This window comes from Liolophura sinensis, chromosome 1, assembly GCF_032854445.1.
Source record: "Liolophura sinensis isolate JHLJ2023 chromosome 1, CUHK_Ljap_v2, whole genome shotgun sequence".
Classification (NCBI taxonomy): domain Eukaryota; kingdom Metazoa; phylum Mollusca; class Polyplacophora; order Chitonida; family Chitonidae; genus Liolophura; species Liolophura sinensis.
In genome coordinates this window covers 5,665,133-5,684,315 of record NC_088295.1, presented here as the reverse complement: position 1 = coordinate 5,684,315, position 19,183 = coordinate 5,665,133, and the positions used below count along the sequence as shown (strand labels likewise).

The window sequence follows — 19,183 nt, the reverse complement described above, 5'->3', positions numbered from 1 at the left end:
GCATCCATGTATTTAATGATTAAAACGTGAATGAAAATTAATTAACTCAGGGTAACTAAAAAATCTCAACTTTTTACGAAACTGTGCAGTAGTAATATTATTGATAGCTCCGCAACAATACAGAAACATGGAAGGCGAGCAAGAAGCACAGAAGGATGAACTAAGCATAATTTCTCCCAATTTCAACGCTTTATCTGCACTATATACTGACTCTGTGACAGTTCCATACCCAAACGCTACCACATATGACAATATAGCTGTTTTTGAAAGTTCATTGAATAAGCCTAGTTCTAAATCTACACATTCCTCCACAGCTGCAGTAAAGTCGTCTGCTAGCGATGCAACTGAAAACCGAGAAGCAGTTATGGGCAGTCCAGTTGTCGCCAGGGGGACTGGTCATGTCAACTATGGCCAGTAAACGGAAAGATGCCATCTTAGCCATGGGCATTAAGGTTACAAGTACAAAGCAACCAGTGAAAGAAAGGAAAACGCTGTGGAGTCGCCTGAAGGGTAATTACTTTAAAATAGTAGATTTGCAAGCCTATTTTAGTATATTTGCTATTTTAGGCCTTTATGGTACTAGCACATTGAGGCCTTGTGACTTTTGTCATTGTGATTTAGGGTATACCAGTCCATAGACATAACGGTCTAACAGGAGCCCATTTTCTCCTTGCTTATTACAAGTATATTCCTATCCGTACACTGAAGCTCAATCCCTTTTCCTACTTGCCAGTTTCTTAATTAACAAATGAAAAGCTGAGAATATTGCAGAACGTAGTACATAGATCTACATATACATCTGCATGTATTTAATTTGGTAAATTAATAACTGTTCTATATATATGATATATAGAACATTTAGGTTCTATATACAGTGGTTGAAAAAGTAAACAAGAGTCTGTAATATGTTTATGTTGTTACATGTGGTGCATTGACAAGTTTAAGTTTCTTTGTATGTACTTTAAATATTGTGTGGCTGTGTGTATTCACCAATCAGGGAAGAGTCTTACACTCATAATGGGCAGTTCTATCAGTTTCACAACCTCCTATAGCACTGATTGTTAACAACGGGCAGACAGGGGAAAATAATGCTTTAAAAACACGTCATTTTAATGTGATGATAGATGATAGAATTACATGAGTTTGTAATTCATGTATAACTGAGGTACTATGTTACTTCGAAATCAGACTGAATTCGTTGCAGGCTGTGGGACATACCAGTAACACCCGTGTTAAATTACCACCTCCTACAGATCAATCTGGCCAATCTGGTCTTGTGTGGCTAATTTTTGCTTATATGTTTACCATCAGCTTTGGTTAATGTCCATGTTTGCATGTAGCTATCAGGAAAGTGTGATATCTTTTCCAGGTTAATATACATCTGAGGTAAAAACAACGGTTTGTGAGAAAATGAATTACATAATTCATAATTTGTCTGAAAATCTTGGAATTACCCAATATTTTATTATAAAATTAAATGTACATATTGAAATTAGAAACAAGATGTAAGTTAAACATTTTATAATTGACCTATTTATGTATGTAGAAATGCAGATGATAAAATCTCTTTCGCGTGTCACCTCAGGTCTGAAATATATCGTCTTGTCATTTGCATTTGACATGTTTGACTTGGTGTAGTATTCGTTGTAGGCCTAAATGCTTGTAGAAACTTTCTAATTTATTTTCTTTTAAATCAAGTGTCATGTAGTTAAAGACAAAATTTCTAGTGAAATATAAGGTTTTTGAAAACTCCTTTGGCTTTTTTTTTTTAGCTTTTGTATTTTATCCCAACTGATAACAGTGTTGTGAGCTTAAGGAGACGAACGGCCTATGTACGATGTGTGCTTTTCTTTATCTTAACAACAACAAAAAAATAAATAAATGAAAAGAGCAATGCTTGTGGCTGATAAGTACTGAGTAAAGTATTTGGCAAACCCTTTCCATTCAAAAACCTCAATTTACTTTAAACTAACTAGTTTAAATTAATTATCTCTCTTGTAAGTAACAAATTAAGTTTCTATAATTACAAAATAAAACCTCCACAAATGTGAAGGGGCATTCCTTGCTGTTCACAAACATTCAACCTTTCCGTGCATCCAGCAAGGTTAACTGTCTTGTTCATCTGACTTTCAATTAACAAACCTGTTATGAGATAGCTCCTAGAAAAAGGCCCATAAATTTATTTACGGACAATTGTAGATCACTCACTTGGTTCCACCTCTTAAAAGTAGATCAAGCTGACTGCCTTCTTTGAGATCGCTACCCTCATATTTTTACATGGCCACCTTGCTACTTGATAGAAGTTGGTGGGGGAGGAGGTGGATCTCAATGGGTGACTGTGATTCAAAAGAGGTGATTTACTGGCTTGAAAGTTCAGATACCTATAATTTGTTTATAATTTCATAATAATAAGAAAATATGGCAAACATGCTTGATGATGCTGGATCTTAGGCATTGACACAGTAGTCATAGGTGTTCATGACAGAACCTCTTTGCATAGCATGTATTCTGCACACTAAAACAAGGAATCTCTCCATGGAGAGTGAATTTGACTCATCTTTTCACTTTCTGATGTAGGTGTTGTCTTTGTTGCGGCTGTGCCTCAGTGAAGTCCTATATCTGCTGTAAATTTGTTCTTTGTTACAGCTGTGTATCAATAAAGTCTCGCATCTGCTGTAAATTTGTTCTTTGTTACATCTATGTACATGTATCAGTAAATTCATATATCTTGTATAAGTTTGTTTTTTGTTACATCTGTGCATCAGTAAATTCATGTATCTGCTGTAAATTTGTTTTTTTTTTTAACATCTGTGTATCAGTGAAGTCTTCTATCTGCTGTGACTTTGTTTACAGAATGTCACATGACCTTATGGTGTATGGGTGGTTGTGTTTCAGTAAAGTCATGTATGTGCCCTAAATTTCTTCTGTGTTATAGCTGTTTATCAGCACAGTTTCTGTATCTGCTGTAAATTTGTTCTTTGTTACAGCTGTGTATCAAACAGTCACTTGTGTCTGATGATATTGTCTTTTCTGTTTCAGCTGTGTATCAGCACGGTGCTGTATCTGCTGTAAATCTGTTGTTTGTTTCAGCTGTGTATTAACACAGTTCTCTACCTGCTGTAAATTTGTTGTATGTTATTGCTGTGCATCAACACAATTCTCTATCTGCTGTAAATTTGCTCCTTGTTACAGCTGCGTATCAACACAGTTCTCTATTTGCTGTAAATGTGTTCTGTGTTACAGCTGCGTATCAGTACAGTCACTTGCATCTGCTGATATTGTCTTTTCTCTTTCAGTTGGGTATGCGCAAGGGCCCTTGTCTCTACTGACTCGCTGTGTTAATGACAGAATCTTGGTTAGTGTAACCACGAGAAATAGACGAGAAGTGAGAGGATGTTGCCGAGGCTACATAGTGGCTTTTGACAAGCATATGAATTTGGTATGAATATTACGGAATACTGCAAAACTTTCTGTGCAGAATATCACATTTGTTATTACAGAGGCATTACCAACTTAATACCTAAATACTCCGAGTAAACTGTGGATATTATTAGAAAAAAGTAGAATGTTGTATTGTGAAACTTTAAAAATCATAAAAATTGTCCTCATGAATGTTGAATTGTACATTTATTACTCAGTGTGACCCAACTGACACTGGAACCTGATTGTCTTTTATCACCTCTCACTTGATCAGTGTTTGTGTTACATCTAACTTCACTGTGAAAATGTGCTTCATGGACATGATTGTGTTGATGTGAAGAGCAAGTACTTACGTAGTGATTAAGGTGCTTACCTTTCATTCGCTAGACCACACCGTTTACTGGCCTTGGACAGGAAATTTGTAGATTCCTCTGATCTCACTGTCCCATGGGCCTTAATCATAATAAGTGGTCGTTGAAGCTGTGTGGCTGTTGGGCTGTCTAACATTCATTGAGTCCTCCACCATTAGGACATACTTGTTTGTATGCCACATGCAGAAAAGATCGTCAGTAAACTTGTGGTGGTTTACCTGGGACATTTCTGTTTCCTCTATATAAAATGCCTGTCAAAGTACAAGTGGAAAAGTGGGAAGGGCATCATACAGCAAATCAAAAAATAAATTTCACATGGCCCAGCTTAGGCCAGAAGTCTGAACATAGTGGTTGACTTTGGTTTTACATAACCTACAGGTAATTCTTGATGTAGCGCTGTGGAAGTGATACTTGTTGTTGGGCTGTGGAAGTGATGGTTGATGTTGGGCTGTGGAAATGATCCTTTGTGTTGGGCTGTGGAAATGATACGTGATGTTGGACTGGAGAAGTGATACTTGATGTTGGGCTGTGGAAATGATGGTTGATGTTGGGCTGTGGAAGTGATTCTTGGTGTTGGACTGTGCCGGTGATAGTTGATGTTGGGGTGTGCAGGTGATGGTTGATGTTGGGGTGTGTAAGTGATGGTTGATGTTGGACTGTGCAGGTGATGGTTGATATTGGACTGTGTAGGTGATGGTTGATGTAGGACTGTGCAGGTGATAGTTAATGTTGGGTTGTGCAGATGATGGTTGATGTTGGATTGTGCAGGTGATGGTTGATGTTGGACTGTGCAGATGATGGTTGATGTTGGACCATACAGGTCATGGTTGATGTTGGACTGTGCAGGTGATGGTTAATGTTGGACTGTGTAGGTGATGGTTGATGTTGGACTGTGCAGATGATAGTTGATGTTGGGGTGTGCATGCGATTGTTGATGTTGGACTGTGCAGATGATGGTTGATGTTGGACTGTACAGGTGATGGTTGATGTTAGACTGTGCAGGTGATGGTTGATGTAGGTTTGTGTAGGTCGTGGTTGATGTTGGGGTGCGTAGATGATGGTTGATGTTGGACTGTGTAGGTGATGATTGATGTTGGACTGTGCAGGTGATAGTTGATGTTGGACTGTGTAGGTGATGGTTGATGTTGGACTGTGTAGGTGATGATTGATGTTGGGCTGTGCAGGTGATTGTTGATATTGGACTGTGCAGGTGATGGTTGATGTTGGACTGTGTAGGTGATGGTTGATGCTGGACTGTGCAGGTGATGGTTGATGTTGGACTGTGCAGATGATAGTTGATGCAGGTGATTGTTGATGTTGGACTGTGCAGGTGATGGTTGATGTTGGACTGTGCAGGTGATTGTTGATGTTGGACTGTACAGTTGATGGTTGATGTTGGACTGTGTAGTTGATGGTTGATGTTGGACTGTACAGATGATATTTGATGTTGGACTGTACAGGTGATGGTTAATATTGGATTGTACAGGTGATGGTTGATGTTGAACTGTAGGGCCTACAGGTTGATGTTGGGCAGTGCAGGTGATGGTTGATGTTGGGCTGTGCAGGTCATGGTTGATGTTGGGGTATGTAGGTGATGGTTGATGTTGGGTTGTGTAGGTCGTGGTTGATGTTGGGGTGTGATGGTTGATGTTGGGGTGTGTATGTGATGGTTGATGATGGACAGTGCAGGTGATAGTTGATGTTGGAGTGTGCAGGTGATGGTTGATGGACTGTGCAAGTGATGCTTGACTTTAGTGTATGTAAGTGATTCTTCATATAGAACTGTACAGGCTATGTTTGATGTATTGTTATTGTATAGAGGCTATGGTTGATGTATTGTTATCATATAGAGGACGTTTGATGTATTTTTGTCGTATAGAGGCTTTGGTTGATGTATTGTTATCGTATACAGGCTGTGGTTGATGTATTGTTATCTTATGCAGGCTATGGTTGATGTATTGTTATCGTATAGAGGCTTTGGTTGATGTATTGTTATCGTATAGAGGCTATGGTTGATTTATTGTTTTCGTATAGAGGCTATGGTTGATTTATTGTTATTGTATAGAGGCTGTGGTTGATGTTATCGCATAGAGACTATGGGTTGATGTATTGTTATCGTGTAGAGGCTTTGGTTGATGTATTGTTATCGTATAGAGGCTATGTTTGATTTATTGTTATCGTATAGAGGCCGTGGTTGATGTATTGTTATCTTATGCAGGCTGTGGTTGATGTATTGTTATCGTATAGAGGGTATGGTTGATGTATTGTTATCGTATAGAGGGTATGGTTGATGTATTGTTATCGTATAGAGGCTATGGTTGATGTATTGTCATCTTGTGCAGGCTATGGTTATGTATTGTTATTGTATAGAGGCAATGGTTGATGTATTGTTATTGTATAGGGGCTGTGGTTGATGTATTGTTATCGTATAGAGGGTATGGTTGATGTATTGTTATCGTATAGAGGGTATGGTTGATGTATTGTTATCGTATAGAGGCTGTGGTTGATATATTGTTATCTTATAGAGGTCATGGTTGATGTATTGTTATCGTATAGAGGCTATGGTTGATGTATTGTTATTGTATAGAGGCTGTGGTTGATGTTATCGTATAGAAGCTATGGTTGATGTATTGTTATCGTGTAGAGGCTTGGTTGATGTACAGTTTGTATTGTTATCTTATGCAGGCTGTGGTTGATGTATTGTTATCTTATGCACACTGGGGTTGATGTATTGTTATTGTATGGAGGCTGTGGTTGATGTATTGTTATCGTATAGAGGCTATGGTTGATGTATGGTTATCTTATAGAGGTCATGGTTGATGTATTGTTATCGTATAGAGGCTTTGGTTGATGTATTGTTATCGTATAGAGGCTATGTTTGATGTATTGTTATCGTATAGAGGCTGTGGTTGATGTATTGTTATCTTATGCAGGCTGTGGTTGATGTATTGTTATTGTATGGAGGCTATGGTTGATGTATTGTTATCGTATAGAGGCTATGGTTGATGTATTGTTATCGTATAGAGGGTATGGTTGATGTATTGTTATCATATAGAGGCTATGGTTGATGTATTGTTATCTTATAGAGGCCATGGTTGATTTATTGTTTTCGTATAGAGGCTATGGTTGATGTATTGTTATCGTATAGAGGCTGTGGTTGATGTTATCGTATAGAGGCTGTGGTTGATGTATTGTTATCGTATAGAGGCTTGTTTGATGTATTGTTATCTTATGCAGGCTGTGGTTGATGTATTGTTATCGTATAGCGGCTTTGGTTGATGTATTGTTTTCGTATAGGGGCTATGGTTAATGTATTGTTTTCGTATAGGGGCTATGGTTAATGTATTGTTATCGTATAGAGGCTGGGGTTGATGTATTGTTATCGTATAGCGGCTTTGGTTGATGTATTGTTATCTTATGCAGGCTATGGTTGATGTGGACGAGACATACAGGAACCCGCAATGGCTGAGCAAGTCTGGCCGCCGGAGGTTGAGGAAAGCCCAGAGTTGTCAGGTGAGGATGTTGTGGCGAATGGAGGAAGGCTGTAAAGTAACAAAGACTGTAAAGCTTCTTACAGCTTTGTCCATGCACCTTCCCTGATAAATTAGCCCCTCCCTCTCCTGCTTCCTCGTCCACCTATCTCCCTGGGGCTAAGCTGCCAGATAAAAACATGGATAAAAAGTCATTTGCCAAGTAAAATTAGCTACAATCTCTTGACAGGTCGAGTTTGATCTAATGTCTAATGCTGAGTTTACTTCCTGTCTCATACATTTACACTGGTATTTTTTGTGTGTGTTTGCAGCAGGGGAAATCAATAGACGAAAGTGTGAAAAAAGGAGATGAAAGTGATCCAGGTTTGGAGTGGAGGACAGGAGCAAGTAACAGTGGAGATAGAACATCAGTAGAGAATCAACCAGACGTAAGCCTGGTAAACATGAACATTGATAGGACACAAGACACTGGTGGGAAAACCGCGGTAAATTATCAGTGTGTGCTCAAGGAACTATCACGTCATGTTAATCAGCTCTTTATCAGGGGCGACACTGTCGTTACAGTTATTCCTGTTAAATAAAGTAATAACCATCAACACCCTTGACTTCGCTTTATGTTATAATAGCCCTCATCTGTACTTAGTTGAGATTTTTACCATATCAGTCTGGCACAGAAAGATGCAAAGCCAAAGACTTCTCTAAAATGAAGAATATATCAGATGAAAGACCATTAAAAAAATATCCAGGAAAATAGCTGAATTTCTTCTTTTTTGAGGTTTTCTAACCGAGTAATATTGTGCGAACAGATCAGATTCTAGGGTGGTCTGTTGTGACTCAGACTGTATTACTTACATCACATCTATACTTTTTCCCTGAAATAATTTGTTTCAAGGTCAAATCAGTGAATGCAACCATGAATCTATATATGTATGTATTTTGAAAATGTGTTCAGTTACAAAAAATGTATGCGACATCACTGGTAACATTTTCAGAAAAGGCCACCATAGAATAAAATATTCAAGTGCATTTTACCAGGTTAAACAAACTAACAAAAAATAAATCCAACTATTTTCCTGGGCAGTGTTTAATGGCCTTTCATCCGATACATACTTCATTTTAATGGGGTTTTTTGCCTTTAAGGACTAGTCATTATGAACTGCTTGGATTCAACCATACATGTAGTACATCTTGTCAAAGGATGAAGTTGAGATCAGAAAAAATTCCAATTGATTTCCTTAAGGTAATTTACGGATACATTACCCGATTAATTTTGTCCATGAAGTTTAGTCCATAAAATATGAATTGACGGTAGAGATGACAGTGAGAGTGATCAGCCCCTAGTTGTGTAGCCAACCCCAGTGCCACAAACTGCCAATCCAGCAGCTGGCCCGCACCACAGGGAATAATCTTACTAGACAGGGAATAAAATAAAGTATTTATGTACCCACATGTTGTCATTATGGATTTGTAAACAAAAAGTTTGCTCCTTAAAGATGGGGATGGGGAGGGGTTGTCTCCATGGCTTCGTGGCTGCAAGTGCCATGGAATGGCCCAGGACCCTTTCACTGACACAATCTCTATGAGTTCCTACTCATGTTGACTTCTTCTCCCGTCGTACATTGGAAGGTCAGCTGTCAGCCTGAGGATGATTGTGGGTTTTCCCAATGCTTTGCCATAACACTGGCTGGCATCGTATACATGAAATATTCTGGAGTACAGTGTAATACTTCAATGAAATAAATGTTTTAAAGACAGACCCCTTTCTCAGGGCAGTTAGGTTTTAATTCTTGTAAATTGAGGAAAACATTAAGCAAAAACTGAGGAGCCTGGTGTGGTGGTGGCAAGTAGCCCTACCTGGCCATGGTGGTGGAAAACAATCTGCTGACATGCATGACAAACTACATGTAGGGCAATTCATGCTTGGGCCAGTTTTTTTATCCCACACCTCATGTGTCTCAGCAAGTAACAGGCAAGCAGCTGTAACCAGTAGGCCACAGTGTTCTCCTTGGGGCAGCTGATCTGGTTTGTCAAACAGCACCATATCTCCGAAACCAGAAAATACTTATCTTTTATTACTTTAGGCAACAACTGAATCTTACATTGTGGAATGTCTCAATGATTATATCACATGACTAACAGGAAAATGCACTGCATAACTTCCTAGCTCTTGTTCTGATGTGAACCAAACCAGGAAGTGTGTTCATTTCTAAAAGTCTAATAAGGGCACTACAGGAATCTCCATTTGCCGTTGCATAAACACATAGGTTTAGAAAGGTTGGTCACTCGTGTGCAGATTATGTGTGAAGGTCCACTCCCACCTTTTCTGATATAAAAATAGTTGATGATATCCTTACATTTGCCTGCCGGGGAAATGTTCACTTCATTAGGGAGAATTAGGTTAGAATGTGTTTCCTGTCATCTGGGGACAGAGGTGCCTGAAGACTTAGAGGTTTCATCAAAACAACCTTTTGAGCTGCCCCTGGGTCTCCAGAAGAGAGACTCCACTTCGTCAGTGAGATTCAGTGCACTTCTGAATACAAATTGGTCAATTCAAAATACAGCCAATTATCCCAAATAAAAGTTTTCTTTTCACCGATGGTCATGTAGCTCATTGTAAGCTAATTTCCATGAGTGTAGTAAGTCAGAGTGTGGCATCTCAGCTCTCAGCCATTTTATCAGCATGATGAACTTTATCACTGACTGCCACATTGAGTTATAACTGCAACATAAGGCAGTCAGCCACCTGTTATCTGTGCACGTTGAGGGAAGGACTACTACTAGAGTACATGAATGTATATATGTATGCACATGACATGTAAGAAAAGAACAAACATCAGCATATTGGTTGGAATCAGACAGTTTACTCCAAACAGTTAAGGTTACCATAAGTCCAGTACCACAGTGAATAATCTGGGATAGACTGGCACGACCAGGTTATAACCATGAAGGGGATATAACTCTATACACTGTCACAGAGGACAAAGGAGAATTTGTACAATTAAAAACAGGTTATAATTTAATAATGCACATAATTGTTAGAGGCTTTCATGATTGCTCTGCAGATCACCTCATCCTCACGGGTACCTGACCACAGACCCTTGCTACAAGGCCTACTGACCGCTACAAACCTGGTCATCGTCCTAGTTTCACCATGTTCCTCCTCTCTCATCGTGTATCTGTACACACATCAGCTACAGGAATAAATTACCTCTACTAAACCTGACAGACTTTTCATTACAATTATGTACTTATACTCATTTTCGTCCAACTGTACATTTATTTATATGCTGATGTCAGTAACATAGGTTTTGTTGAAAATTACTCTCTAACAATCTCGCTTTGGTTTTTGTTTATTACAGAAGTACCTTATACAAAACAAAGCAGTACATCTTTTAACAACAGAGCCCAGTTTTGATAAACACACTCTGACCTGAATTGACAGTAGCTGGATCAGGGCTTTTCTTCAACCTGAGGTAACCTATGGAACAAAGCATCAAGTCTGATATACAAGGTTCCCTCCAGTCACTAGCCGTTGTTGTGGTCTATAGACTGCATGTGCTGAAAACATTGCTGTAGTCGTCTTATACCTGACTGATCAGGTTACAAGGTAATGCCCATTACCATTTCCATATATTATTTGCAAATACGTTTTACAGCAGTTAGAGGTTTGTCAGGCATGGGAGAGTCATTCCCATATCCCAGTGACACCAGTTGCTGAGTGACCATCTCAAAACCAAAGTACAGTATTATGGCAAAGACTGTATACAAAGTAATCCAAACCCTCCACACTAATCTATCTAAAGGCAACATTTACAACATTAATCACCCAGAAAAAACCCCGTGGCTCTGCTAGTACAAGGTAAGACAACGAGGGATGGGGAGAAACACAGGGAGGAATCAGGAGATGACTGCAGGGAGGGGGGGGGGGGGTAAATCTCATTTATTCCCACGTAATATTTGAGCAACTGAGTATCACATGAACACGTTCACACACTGACATACCTCTTGACACCACCTCATGCACAAACTACAGAACTGATTGCTGGCTTGCTGACTAGCTGTACTACACATGAGCACTCTCTGCTCACGCTAACTTCTCTCGAAAAGCCTGGCAGGTTCCTAGCTCCAGCTTAAAACATAGGCAAAATGCTGGTACTATTCACACTACTTCCCTGCCCAACCAAACACTAAAACTAAAACACAGGACTACACATGCAAGCCTAAAAACAGCTGACTACAGCAGGGCTGCGGGTCCTCGGTGTTGCAGGGTAGTCAAACTAAGTCGAGCAATGCTCTCTAGTCATGATATGGTTTTAGTCACGTTACAGGAGTTACGGCCCATGTGGTATGTTACTTCAGAAATACATAGAGAAAAGTGATAAAATGTCTTGATCTGCCTGTGACGGCCATGCCACTCCCCTCAAGCCCCAAGAGTCTGGGGGCTGGGTACAGGAGAGTCGACAGCAGTGTCACGTAGAGTATCATGTGGGGGAGAGGTACGCATCCGCAGCTCACACAGACAGCGACACAAAGCTGTTGTACTGGGAGATGTTCCGCTTCAGAATGTCTGAGCACGGCCCCAGAACACGCTCAAATCGTGCCCGGTCCAGCTTCACACACTTCAGGGGGCCGCGAGAGACCACAGTCGCCGCTCGAGGCCGGTCCAGCAGCAATGCAATCTCACCTGAAATGGAAAACAAAACCATATTACATGGTCAAGTAACAATACACACCTGGTCATAAGTACAGTGCATACATTGTATCTAGTCATAAATACAGTGCATACTTGGTCATACTTGCATATACATTGCATACCTGGTCATACATGTATATGCAATGCAAACCTGGTCATACTTGCATACACAGTGCATACCTGGTCATACATGCATACACAGTGCATACCTGGTCATACATGTATATACAATGCATACCTGGTCATAAATGTATACACAGTGCATACCTGGTCATACTTGTATATACAGCGCATACCTGGTCATACATGCATATACAGTGCATACCTGGTCACACATGTATATACAATGCATACCTGGTCATACATGTATATACAATGCATACCTGGTCATACTTGCATATACAGTGCATACCTGGTCATACATGTAAATACAGTGCATACCTGGTCATACTAGCATATACAATGCATACCTGGTCATACTTGTATATACAATGCATACCTGGTCATACATGTATACATGGACTGAATCTTATTTACACATGTAGGTATACAATAAATATCAGATCACATTTCAAAGTGGATATATGGATATCCAATATCACACAAACAAACAAGTTCCATCAAGTTTGTGGCTCCCATTTGATGTGGGCAACACAAACAGAATGAGGGGTTTCATGTTTATTTATATAGCATATTATAATTTGTGTACCCAATGTGGGCTAATATCGCGAGAGTCTTGAAATATATACAAAGCAAAATATTAATAAGGAACTGAAACATCATTACACAGAATCACTCATTTGCAACATCAAATTAATCGATGAAAACACATTTTCAGAGCTTTATTCTGGGGTGTTTAGGCAAATGGAATATGATGGGTATAACAAATCTATAACTGATCCTGAATGGGTAGGGACATGTACTCACCAAAGTAGTCTGAGGGTCCAAGTTTGCCGACCTGAACAGGTTCTTCATTGTCAGAACGCCGCTGTAGCACCTCAGCCTGACCCTGCAACACAATACAGTAACAGTTAACTTATCTATCGTACAAACCTGTGGGTCATGGCTCTGTCAGATACTAGTTCACCATATTAACAGCTGGGTAAATGGATGAGAAGTGCAGGGTAATGAGCGACTAAGGAGCTGTCTGTTGTCCTTTCTGTAGGGGCATTTGATTGGCATTTACCTCTCACACCATTAATATTAGGTACATTTTATCATTCTCCTGAGATCCCACCTCTAGAAACCGTCCTAGACAATAACTTTAGAGTTGTCAGCACAGCTACCACCAAGCTCCCCTGCTGGTGGCATGGATTCAAAACTTCAGCTCAATGCATAAAAATCAGAAACCTAGATAATAATATAACCAAGATTTTAGGTGAACACAAAGTACTCCCCAATCAATGCATTTGTTTGAAATGTATAAAAGAATACCAGCAGCACTGTGGTAAGTATAATCCCTGAGGGGAATCTTCATGGGTGTTGATGATAGGTATGTGGTTACCATGACAACCGGACAAAGTGGACAAATGTGTCCAGCAGAAATGAAAACTTTATACAGAACACAGTTGGAGTTGTAGCCTGGACACAAAATCATTTCAATCATATCAACAGCTACCCGGTTACCATGACAACCACGAAAAAGGAAAAAGTATAAGTCGTGACATATTGTCCTCAGTGTATTTATGTATCCAGCAAAAATAAAAACTCTGCGTGGATAACAGTGGGAGCTACAGCTCGAGCACGAAATCATATCTATTTATATAGTATATATCAGGAAAATGGCTATCTGATTACCATGACAACCATGAAAATGTAAATCATGGCACATTGTAAAAATGTGTATCTACATGTAGGTATCTACCAAAAATGAAAACACTATGTGGAAAACTGTTGGAGTTATAGCCCAGACAAGAAATCATATTTGTTTATATAGTATTTATAAGGAAAATGGCTATCTTGTTACCATGACAACCGTGAAAATGGACTAATGTGAGTCGCGGCACATCATCATCTGTATATTTATGTATCCACCAAAGTTAACACTGTTGGAGTTACAGCCCAGACATGAATACGAACAGACAAACAGATGGACAAAATTGCTATAACATAATACGCTCTGCCTATTGGTGAGTCGTATAAAAAGCAAAAAAAAAAATGACGATCAATGAAGATTAATTTTGTTATTTATGATACAAGGTATGGAGGAAATCAACTAATATATCCTTTCATGTTATTGTGATTTATTTATTTATTTTATTGGTGTTTTACGCCATACTCAAGAAGATTTCACTTATATGACGGCAGCCAGCATTATGGTGGGAGGAAACTGGGCAGAGCCAGGGGGAAACCTATGACCATCCACAGGTTGCTGGAACACATTTCCAATTACTACTGGAGAAGCCATCATGAGCTGGGCTTGTTCTCACAACGACTGCATTGGTGGGAAGCTCCTGGGTCACTGCGCTGGCGAGCTAACCCCTCAGCCACAGAGGCCCCCCTCATCTTATTGTGCTCTACATGTATGTAAAGCCTGTGCTCAACACATACAGTATGTTTTGAAATACCACCCCTAACATTTACCTTAACACTGCTTTCACTGTTATTGGACCCTGATACCTGGGCTAGGGGTATGACAAGCTATGTCTATTCTTTGTACAGGCAAGCTGACAATGTAGAATATTGAGCCCTACTAGTGGAATAATCACATTAAATGTGACTGTATCAAAAGAGCCAGCAATCGGAGAAAGACAGCAATGCCATAGAGCATCATACCTACCTCCAGAATCACAAAGAAGTCATCTCCCTTGGCACCCTGTTTGACGATCTCTGTTCCATCCTCAAACTGGACAGCCTCTAAAGCATCAGCCACAGTAAGCCTCTCCCACTTGTCTAGGTTCTCTGTCAAGACAAACACAGGCTCCATCAAACAGAAGCTTTAAACACAAACAGTCACACAAACAGGAATATGGACTATCCTCCACTGTCAAACAACTTGTGATCTTAGACTGGCTTACTGATATCTTTTATTACTAAACAAATAATGCAATAACACAGCAAGCAGATTAATACAAAGAAGAATAAACTAAACTAAATAAATAAACAAAAGAACATAGACAAAACTAGAGCCCAAGGACTGTGAAATAGGTCTACTGTCTTCTTGTACAATTCACTGGCCTTCTACACCCAAAAAGGGCTTATCAGTTATTCTGTTTGGAATGGATAACCCGGCCCCACCTCATTATTCCATGACTGCATTGCACCATAACGTCATATTATTATATACTGTAATATTGTAGACATTGTCCCACATTTTTTTTTTTCTGCAACTTGTTTTTGTTTGGTTAGTGTGAGCATGAAAATTGATTGCCCAGAATTACAACTTGTCACGGCATTCCAGAATAAATTAATTATTACAGTTCTTCCTCATGAGGAATGAATCTGAATGACGCTCATAGTCCTACATTTATTTAATACCGATACCCCTCATCCTGTAGGCCTACTGGGTTTATTCCAATAACTCACTCACTTTACCTTTTGATTTTGTTTTGATAGCAGGGATTCCAGTATTATTTCATTCTGTGGCAAGTTGCCTAGTGCGACTGGTAATTTTTTTTTACCTGTCGAAACATTTCTGTATACACGAACAACTGCCGTTTTGGGATCGAAACATGATACGCTTGTTATGCTAAATCCAAATGTTGGACTACATTAAAAGACAAAACTTTATTATTTGTGCTTTATTTATTGGCAGTATGTAGTATAAATCTAAAGTGTTTCTGAACATTAGCTGTTCTCATTATCGCTGTATTTCGTTGCATTAGTTCCTCTAATCAGAAACCACCGATACATGTACACGTTAGAAACTGGACCCTCGGTGACACTTTAACAAAGCACAAATAACTGTAACACTAACCCAGTATGGAGACTTCACTAAGAATCTCAGTCCCAACACTAACTCAGTATGGAACTCAGTCGCAACACTATCCCAGCATGGAGATTTCACTGAGAATCTGTCCCAACACTCACCAAGTATGGAAACTTCACTGAGAAAGTAAGTTTTCACACTCAGTGAATATGGTGAATTTCTTGGGAAACTCAGTCCCAACAATCATTCAGTATGGAAACTTCACTGAGAAACTCAGTCCCAGTACTCATTTGGGATGGAGACCTTTCTTGGGAAACTCAGTCCTAGCACTCACTCAGTATGGAACTCAGTCGTAACATCAACACAGCATGGAGATTTCACTGAGAAAGTCAGTCTTAACACTCAGTGAGTATGGAGACTTCCTTGGGGAACTCAGTCCTAACACTCATTCGGTATAGAGACTTCACTGAGAAACAGTCCCAGTACTCACCCAGTATGGAGACTAAAGTGAGAAACTCAGTCCCAGTATTCACCCAGTATGGAGACTTTACTGAGAAACAGTCCCAGTACTCACCCAGTATGGAGACTTTACTGAGAAACTCAGTCCCAGTACTCACCCAGTATGGAGGCTTAAGTGAGAAACTCAGTCCCAGTACTCACCCAGTATGGAGGCTTAAGTGAGAAACTCAGTCCCAGTACTCACCCAGTATGGAGACTTCACTGAGAAACAGTCCCAGTACTCACCCAGTATGGAGACTTAAGTGAGAAACTCAGTCCCAGTATTCACCCAGTATGGAGACTTCACTGGAAACTCAGCCCCTGTACTCACCCAGTATGGAGACTTTACTGAGGAACTCCTCATACATCTTCCTCTTCCGTATTGTGCTTCCCTGCAAACCAAACCAAACCAAAGCGCTCTGACCACAGGTGACAAAAGAAAGCAGTCAAAGCCCCTGACAGGGAATTTCTCACACAAGCATCCAGTTACACATCCACCTATGTTATAACATGTTAGGCATCTGATAAGGCATTAAGCTTGTATGAAGTCAACCAATGAGCAGGAAGCCTTCGTAGAAATACAGAGAGGCTGTGTGAATACAGAGAGGCTGTGTGAATACAGAGAGGCTGTGTGAATACAGAGGCCCTAGAGATATAACAGCAGTAGTGTTATTCCAAGAATTGAAACCATTTTGCACTAATTTTTAATATTCACATGAATATTATCAGTGGAACTACTGGATATTAAGAAGACAATGTAAGCAGTATACCACGGTCAGAAGGTGACAGCAGCAGGGCTCCAAATGTTTACCAAAATTTACCTGTCTTAGGTGACAGGTAAAATATTTTTCACCCATCTCCACTGAACTATACCTGTACAGACTGCCATTTTCATTCATTGTACTAAAGTACATTCTAAGTTTAAATCCAGTTAAAGTTAAAGATAGTAGCAGAACTGGTAGTACTGACTTGAATCACCACTTGCTATGTCTATTTTATGGTGAAAACTACACAAATATTGTGAAGCAGAATGACCACTATGTAAGCATTCTCCACTGTGGTTGGTGGTACATGTACATGCACCTAATAGGCATTGAGGTTTCTGTACCCTTATCTGTCACTGTGTGTGAGTTGGGCATGTCAGGAGTTTGGAACATAGTCAGCTGACTGGATTTGTCACCTTCAAAACATGCAAAATACTGATTTCCCCAAACAGAGGGTTTAGTCACTGGCTATCAAAATACAGTGCATATGTTTTATGATCAATACCAGTACGCTAATTTGCTCAGACAGGGTTTACTTGTTGGCAGAGACAGGTAAGTTTATTTTTTTGCCTGTCACCAGCAAAAATCACTTTACAATGACCAGTAGAACTGGTGGGACCTACACAGGGAGCTTACATACATTAAGAAGGTGCTTCTTGAATGGATACATGGACTACTAAATACTCTCTAGATACATCCCAGTTTGTCACCTCATCTATCTACCTAACTCACCATCAAGATTCGTCTGTAGCTGTCCCTGTCAATTCCCCAAAGCTTCACGTCACTTTTTGCCTGAATAAAATCAAAAGTCATGCTTTAATTATATCGAGGTTATTTTGTTTCAAAAAACTTAAAACATTTTTAACATTTTTTCACAGGTATTTCTGATACAAATTTGACAATAACTTCCTGATGTTAGCCAAGTGCAGATTCTGTTTCTAAAAGGGGCTGAACACCAAAAAACATACTGGAGCTTTTTTTCTTATATTACTTTTTTTAAAGAGATGAATGTGACGCACAAAAACTAAAGATAAACAACTTAAGGTTTGCTTTAAAAAAGAAAAGCACAGCTCTAGTTAAAAATATCCCTCCAGCTTTCTCTTTTTTTGTCTACGTATCACAATGCTGTAATGACCAACAACTCTGATACTTGAGCATGAAATGTTCGTGGTCCACAAGCTGGCTGTGGAGGTCACTCGTTTCAATCTTTCCCAACTGACTATTTCATTTTACTATTACTTAAAAGTCAATGCATATATCCTGCATTTGCCTTTACAATCATCCTAGTGCTAGGAACATGTTCAGAATACCGTCACTTATGACACAGTCTACATGCACAGTGCTGCAGTACTACACATGTAACAATTACCTGTGGTCCTGTGTGCAGGCAGAATGGTGCACAATTTACATAGACCGAGGAATTTATTACTACATATATTACCTTCACTGTGGCAGCTCTTGGGGTTCCATAGATGAGAGCCAGCTCTCCAAAACTTGCCCCCTCACCGAGTGTAGTCACCAGTTCACCATTCACATAGATCTGCAGCAACATTCACATTCATCACCAGGTCATTACACGTTACAAATGGTTACAACAAAAGGATACCTTATAAACAACCAGTGTACAAACCAAAGGGCGCATTACAGCCTATTAGACAGACATTATATAATTCACCACGCAAATAGAAAAACGATACAAGAAATAGCACGTCAGGGCACTGATTTCTCACAGCCACAGAAGTTGGTCAGCTGGCTCACAAGTGTTTACACGTACCAACAGCAAAAAAAAAAAAAAACCCAGAAAACTACCCTAAGGCAAACACTAACCTTTTCCAAAATTTCATATTGATTGTTCTGTGAAATGGTTCACTTCACTCCAACTGTTACACAGCTGTGGGCATAAGGCTTCAATGAACAACTGACCTCGCAGGCCTTACCCTGCACACCTTTCCTTTAGGATCGATGCTGCTAATCCTATACTTCCTCTGTCATTCTCCCCTTCAAAGGAGGCTTTCCAACTGAGCAGTGCCCTAATTAGGTCCTATTAGGTAATTACAAGCCAAGCTTAAGACAACTAG

The 19,183-nt window shown here is 39.7% G+C and overlaps 2 protein-coding genes across 4 annotated transcripts in view; one reads left to right on the top strand and one right to left on the bottom strand.

Moving 5' to 3' along the window:
• The first annotated feature begins 206 nt into the window (after positions 1-206).
• On the top strand, positions 207-7,887 carry LOC135461613 (U7 snRNA-associated Sm-like protein LSm11). The gene is made up of 4 exons (XM_064738788.1): positions 207-510; positions 3,297-3,439; positions 7,215-7,304; positions 7,594-7,887. The coding sequence occupies exons 1-4, from the start codon at positions 339-341 to the stop codon at positions 7,861-7,863; spliced, it is 675 nt and encodes a 224-aa protein (XP_064594858.1). The 5' UTR covers positions 207-338; the 3' UTR covers positions 7,864-7,887.
• Positions 7,888-10,129: 2,242 nt separating this feature from the next.
• LOC135470329 (cAMP-dependent protein kinase regulatory subunit-like) overlaps positions 10,130-19,183 on the bottom strand; it is an 87,786-nt gene continuing 78,732 nt past the window's right edge. For all 3 annotated transcript variants that reach the window (XM_064749207.1, XM_064749198.1, XM_064749215.1), the window contains exons 6-11: positions 18,547-18,645; positions 17,838-17,897; positions 16,673-16,733; positions 14,755-14,876; positions 12,903-12,984; positions 10,130-11,966 (exon numbers count right to left, since the gene is read on the bottom strand). In XM_064749207.1, coding sequence (XP_064605277.1) covers positions 11,794-11,966; positions 12,903-12,984; positions 14,755-14,876; positions 16,673-16,733; positions 17,838-17,897; positions 18,547-18,645 — 597 coding nt within the window. In that variant the 3' untranslated portion in view covers positions 10,130-11,793. The remainder of the gene's footprint in view (positions 11,967-12,902; positions 12,985-14,754; positions 14,877-16,672; positions 16,734-17,837; positions 17,898-18,546; positions 18,646-19,183) is intronic.